Raw genomic sequence first — 6305 nt, forward strand, 5'->3', positions numbered from 1 at the left:
TTTGCATTTTATCAAAGCTAAAATGCTCCCAAACTTTAGAAGTTTTGGTACGCGTACTCAACGTTAACGCCATTTCTGTATGTTACCGCTCGTGACAAAGACACTGTTGCGCTTGAGCAACCCCCAGTAGATTATAATCATGTAAAATGCCTCACGCGACGGTAGTAGACTATCAATTTCTGTCTTAAACAATGACTAATCATTGCAGCCCTATCAAATAGACCAAACAAGAAATGAACCACGTCTTTAATTCAACTTTCCTCATTAAGGCCGGCACATCAGGCAGTGTCCAAAGTCAACAAGGTGCAGCGTTCCACCAGCTTTGGTGTACCCAACGCTAACACCATCAAGCAGATGCTGCTGGACTGGTGCCGCGCCAAGACCCGATCATATGAGGTGCGCCTCCAAGCTTTCATGCCACCCATTAAATGTCCAACTCAACCCGCTAATGCGCCTTAGGCCGTATCATAACAAACGACCCGGGAATGTTTCCATCACTTAACTCTCTGTTTTCTCTCTACCATCAGCATGTGGATATACAAAACTTTTCATCCAGCTGGAGCAACGGGATGGCATTCTGTGCACTGGTGCACAATTTCTTTCCAGAGGCTTTCGACTACGAAGCCCTGAGTCCCAGCAACCGCCGGCAAAACTTTGAGGTGGCCTTCAGCAATGCAGAGTGAGTTCAAACAGGGAAGCCGGTTGGCTGCATCAAACTGTGAAGGGATGCTTTCGTACTATTTTGTTTTACCTTATTTAGCTACACTAGAGAAAAGGGCCAGGGTCAAATCTAATGGAAAATGCTGGTGCCGTTTCCTTTTCACATGCTTAGAAGCATTCTGTCTTCAAACACAGTGTCCTCAGTTAACAACCATCTTTTTTGTTTTTACAGCTCCCAGTGATTCCAAACAAATATTTATTGCCGATGTTTCTACATCGAAAACTAGCGCTGTCTTTTTCAGTGTGGAAGTCTGCTTCTTCTACACTGATAATTACCATATTCTTCATCTTGTTCAGTATTAGAATAGTTTATATTATCATTGATGACAAAGTGGTGAACATTGTTCCCAACAATGTAAGACTTGGCACCTAAGGATAACCACGTAATAAAGACAGAAAAAAGAAACACTGGTTAAAAGGATATTGGTATAAATAGACAATAAGCACAAAATACAAACAATTTGAATCCTCATTTAAAGGTAGGGTGCATCATTTGAGGTGTTCTTAAAAAAAGGGGAATATTTTCTCTGTAGAAAGGCCTTTATTTTTCTCCACAGCGCCCATCTGCTTTTATCTTTAATTAAAGCAGTTCGGGGCGGAACACATTAGGAAAAAGGAATGGCGGGTCAGAAAGAGTGCTCAAGAGTGACGTCATGCTCATCCCAGCGGGGTATTGTTTGTTTTTTGTTAGTTTAGCATGAAAATGGTGAAAGTAAGAAAAGCCATGTTTATAGTACAGTTCAAACGCCAACCCAAACCCCAAGAATGATGTAAAGGTTTTATTCGAGCACGTTTAATAAATGCACGTACTTGCACACGCATCATGGAGCCATGACACTAGCCAGAGGTGGCAGGCAGAGGGTAAAACAAGTTCAAAATTCAATACAGCTCCTTTAAACCACAAAAACTCAATTTCAATATAAGTCTGATTTCCACTGTCGTCTAGCTTATCCAAGTCACAGATATCTACAAGAACTACAGGTCTTGCCCAACCACTTTTCCATAGTGTCTCCCTTCATTTTTCCTCTTCCTCCCACACTTATTTTTATTTCTCATGTCATCATATCATACCTGTGATGTCCCCATTGTGCATCACGTCCACGCAGGTCCTTGATTCTTGGACTGCCACCTGACCACAGTCACCACTTGTGTGCTTGTTTGGATGTGTGCTCGTCACATGCATTTTGGAGTGTCACACATTATCGGCCGACACAAGTCATTTATTAGAATTTGTCGTATAAGTTGCTAAAAACACTCCTCTGACAGTTTGTTTTTTTCGTATCTCTGTTTGTGTACTCTATGCCACAAGTATCATGTATTATGTTAAAAGCATGTCAACACTTGTGTGAACACACTGAGAATGTAATGTTTGTGTCTCTATGTCCACTGAATTTGACTATGGCTGCTCACTGCATTATCGGTCTTCTCTCCTTCATGTCTTCCCCACCTGTTGTCGTCCTATTGTCTCCTTCCATCTCCTCTCCTTTATTCCTTGTGTTGTCCGCTTCCTCGTTCCTATCTTTGTCTGCCTTCCCGTCCTTTGCCGGGTACAGGAAACTAGTGGACTGTCCTCAGCTGCTGGACGTGGACGACATGGTGAAGATGCGCGAGCCCGATTGGAAGTGTGTGTACACGTACCTGCAGGAGTTCTACAGGGGTCTGGTGACCAAAGGCCTGGTTAAAACCAAAAACTCGTCCTAAGGTCGCACCCGAGCCTAAAAGGGAATCCATGGTGAGAGAAGGGCTTGTTGTTTAATGTACATAAGATCCCAAAATAGGATATTTTGGTAAACTTTGAGAAGAGCCAAACATGGTATGGTCAAGTCTCTTTTTGCTTATTATCCAAACTTTGAATGAGGCAGGTCGACCTCCTCTCAAACACTCTAAAAGGAATAAATGCATCACGGTGTTTCAAACAGACAGCTCTGGAGACAAAACAGGGAGAAAAAAAAATCATCGGAAAGCTCGTGTTGTAATTCTTTTAATCAAGCGATAGTTTACACGTGTTTATGCATTCGGCTCGCAAAGCCTTTTAAAATGCTTTTAGAGAACAGTGGCCTATGTCTGTGATTCCTAAAATAGACGGAGTCATTTTACTATGTTGATGTTTATGTTCTCATGCAAAGGCAGACTTGGTTTTTGAGTGACTGCATGAAGGAGAAGGCTGAAAATGCTACATGATGTACGCACGTTGCCACCGTGTGGTAAATGTGTGTAGTGCTCACACTTGGCGCTTTTGAATACAGTGATCCCTCGTTTTTCACGTGGACTACCTTGAGAAAGGGGATAGTCAAAACCCGTGAGTTAGAGGTATTTAGTTATTTATTATTCTATTAAACATAAAAATCCAAGAAGAAACCTCATTTGCTGGCCAAATAGTTAACAAATAAACATACTGTTCTATATAAACAAATAACTTATTTGCTGTCTAATTATGACTTTGCTGCTGTACTGTAGTGCACCATAGCCTTAAAAATTAATTCAGGCCACTATCCTTACGTCAGATGATTGTTTTGTCGCCATCACGTGGACCTTAGTAGTACAAAAACGTAATACAGAAATAATGAAATATTGCTAAACTAAATATAAAATTTAGTGCTTGAAACAGGGATCTTATACATAATATTGCTTTAAATGTGAGGATTGTTTGCATGTATATTTATTCATCAATAAGTAATATTGGTTAGGTCTCCAGGATTGGCCCTTTGGCCGAATTATCTATCCCATAAGGTTAAGTTTTGTCGACGCCTGCTTTAGCATGTCTAGAAATCCAATTTTGTCGGCAAGAAAAAGCGTCTTCCCCTGCCTTTTGTGCTTTTGTCAGACCAGAACATTTTGTTGACATCATTGTTTTTTTTGAGAAACTCAAAATAGAAAAATATCTGTGTGTACCCAGTGTAGGTTTGTCAAGTGGTTGGTGTACAACTTAACCGTAACAATGTTGATGCACTGGCAGACACAGGCAGAGAAGGGGCGGGGCGACTACTAATCAAAACAGATTGCAGAACACATAGCGTGATAAAAATCCGCAAAGTGGCGAACCCGCGAAAAGTAAACCGTGATGCTTCGAGGGATTACTGTAGTCACAATTGTCCTCACAGGTGGGCCCATTCATTTATTTTGCTCGCTATACTGCTCATTCTGCGCATGTGATTTTTCTTCTAAGGACGTACGCCAACTGCATGCCACTGCTGGAAGTAGAGGACATGATGATCATGGGAAATAAACCCGACTCCAAGTGTGTGTTCACTTACGTCCAGTCTCTGGTGAACCACCTGCGCAGACACGAGATGACCATGGGTCGACCCTCGGATCTTTGACATGCGAAACCCGACCAAAGTTGAGATTCGGTGTAGCGGTTTGTACCTCTGCTACCGGACAAGGCAGGGCAGATTGTGTGTGTGCGTGTGCTTGCGTGTTTATTTGATCTATTGTTGATGGAAAAATCCAGATGTATTGTCCAGCAAGCCAGTGTTAAGAGAGCTTTTTATACTATATCCACAACCGAGATTCTGCTAAAGTCATTTCTGTGCTCTTGACACAGCGAGAGGCACCATTTAACTTATTTATAAGCATTTTTAATGTAAATCAAATCATATTAATGGAGTTAACATTGGTACTTTGAAATGTTGGACCCAGCCCTACCCACTTAAAGTACTTTAAGTTATTGTTCTAGTGTCCATTTTGCATACTTATATTTAATACTTTGCCACTGGGTGTTTTCCTTCGATTATTTTTTTGTAATGCAATGTCATCAGTGTAAATTGATCTGAAGTTTTAGTGCTACTGAAAGTAAGCATCAGGTTTTTACAGTTTTCAGGTTAGGATCTGCGTGTGCGATTACCAATGTGATCTTGCTGGCACCATCACATTCGCTTCGTTATTGAGGGAATTTAGGGGAAAAGGACGTGTTTATACACACATTTGAAAAAGATTATGTATTGTCAAAGTTTGTTTTGGTGGGGAGGGAAGGGGGTATCTGAAGAGCTTAATTCTCTCAGTGGAAAAAAACGCCGCACCAAATCTGACATGTACATTTTATAGCTAAAAAAAAAACGTCTGAATCGGGTTTTAATGCAATTCCTACAAATAGTTTAAGGGTTTTAGTTTGAGGGAACCAAATGTTTTTATTTTCAACTTTGTGTAAAATGACGAACATTGGAGAAATCCCAACCTAAGACACTTTTGACGAAGCAGGAAGTGTTTGTACAAAGAGGCTCAAACTATTTCATCTTTCTGTGCACTTCAATGTGAATTGATTAAAACAGGAAAAAAACTTTTGTGTTTTTTTTTTTTTTTTGCATTTTGCGGTGAAAATGGGGCATTCTTCCTCTGATGCGGATGTTTGGCATCTTTTGAAAAATCCCTCAGCTTCAGAAATGTACCGGTTTTAGTTACAATTAAAACATTCAGTAAAACCAAATCTAAGCAAATAGGGCTTCATTAGGAATTTAACTCATTTGGTTTATAACAGCGTAACCAGGTTTTCCTGCTTGTGGTTTTAATGGTAAAACCTGCGAAAACCTTTAAGAATAAAATCCCCATTTTTGCAAATTACTGGTTGAAAACCAGCTAAAATCATTTCAAAATATTCTTTTAGTGGTGTGTTGTTCAACTTGAGAGGCCAAAAAGATGTTTTTTCAAATGATTCAAGAACAGCTTCAGTTCCATTTCTTCCCTACAGACCACCAGAGGTGAGGCTTCAAGTACGGAGTTTCACCTTCGCGGATGCGCAGTTCGTGAAATGCATACCAAATATTAGCCACTCCATCGCAACGGTCTCATTAGAAATGACCTTTTTATCTTAGGTGGCGAGTGCATACCGCTATGTTGAGACTGGGGGAATTTTGCCATCCCTACTGCTCAGAGCCGGCCCAAAGCATAAGGGCCCCGCAACCACTAGGGGGCCCCCCCAAGAGTGGTTAACTTTTTTTGGTGGCATCTTTGTCCCTATTGTCACTGTCCACTCAAATATCTACAGTCATACAACAAAAATACTACAGAATAACTACAAAACTAAATATCAAACATAGCGCTTGAAAACAGTGACCTCATATTATTTTGCTAACTTTCTGAAAATAACAGTATAGAATTACTAAATACCATAGAATTACTCCAAAAATACAACTCCAGTAATTACAAAAATAGTAAAATTTACTATGAAAAAACTACAATAATACTACTGAAATGTTACTTTTGAAGTACATCAATTATACTTCTAAAATACACACACATATATATATATATATATATATATATAACTTCTGGAGAAATGTTACTACAAAAATACAAGAGGTTTATAACAAAAATACTGCAAATTACACTTATTACGATACTACAAAGATGCTATGAAAATACTAAAAAAAAACTACTACACTAACACTACTACAAAATTACAGAAACAACAGATATACAACAAACATTCTTATATGGAAAAACAGATGGTACAAAATAGTAATGAAATCAGTAATACTACAAAAATACTATAATAAAAACTAATACAAATATACTATACAATGGGGAAAAAAAATCTTTCAAAATACAAGTACTGCTGAAAGACTTAAAATACTATGGAATACTGCAAA

At 39.2% G+C, this 6305-nt stretch overlaps 1 protein-coding gene across 1 annotated transcript in view; it reads left to right on the forward strand.

Moving 5' to 3' along the window:
- smtnb (smoothelin b) overlaps positions 1-4997 on the forward strand; it is a 55228-nt gene extending 50231 nt beyond the window's left edge. Inside the window, 5 exon segments of the mRNA XM_088335805.1 lie at positions 270-396; positions 528-679; positions 2274-2406; positions 2409-2452; positions 3887-4997. Coding sequence (XP_088191931.1) covers positions 270-396; positions 528-679; positions 2274-2406; positions 2409-2452; positions 3887-4040 — 610 coding nt within the window. The 3' untranslated portion in view covers positions 4041-4997.
- The last annotated feature ends 1308 nt before the right edge of the window (positions 4998-6305 follow it).

The sequence above is a fragment of the Urocampus carinirostris genome, chromosome 5 (assembly GCF_059441175.1).
Source record: "Urocampus carinirostris isolate Australia breed hairy pipefish chromosome 5, RoL_Ucar_1.0, whole genome shotgun sequence".
NCBI lineage: Eukaryota > Metazoa > Chordata > Actinopteri > Syngnathiformes > Syngnathidae > Urocampus > Urocampus carinirostris.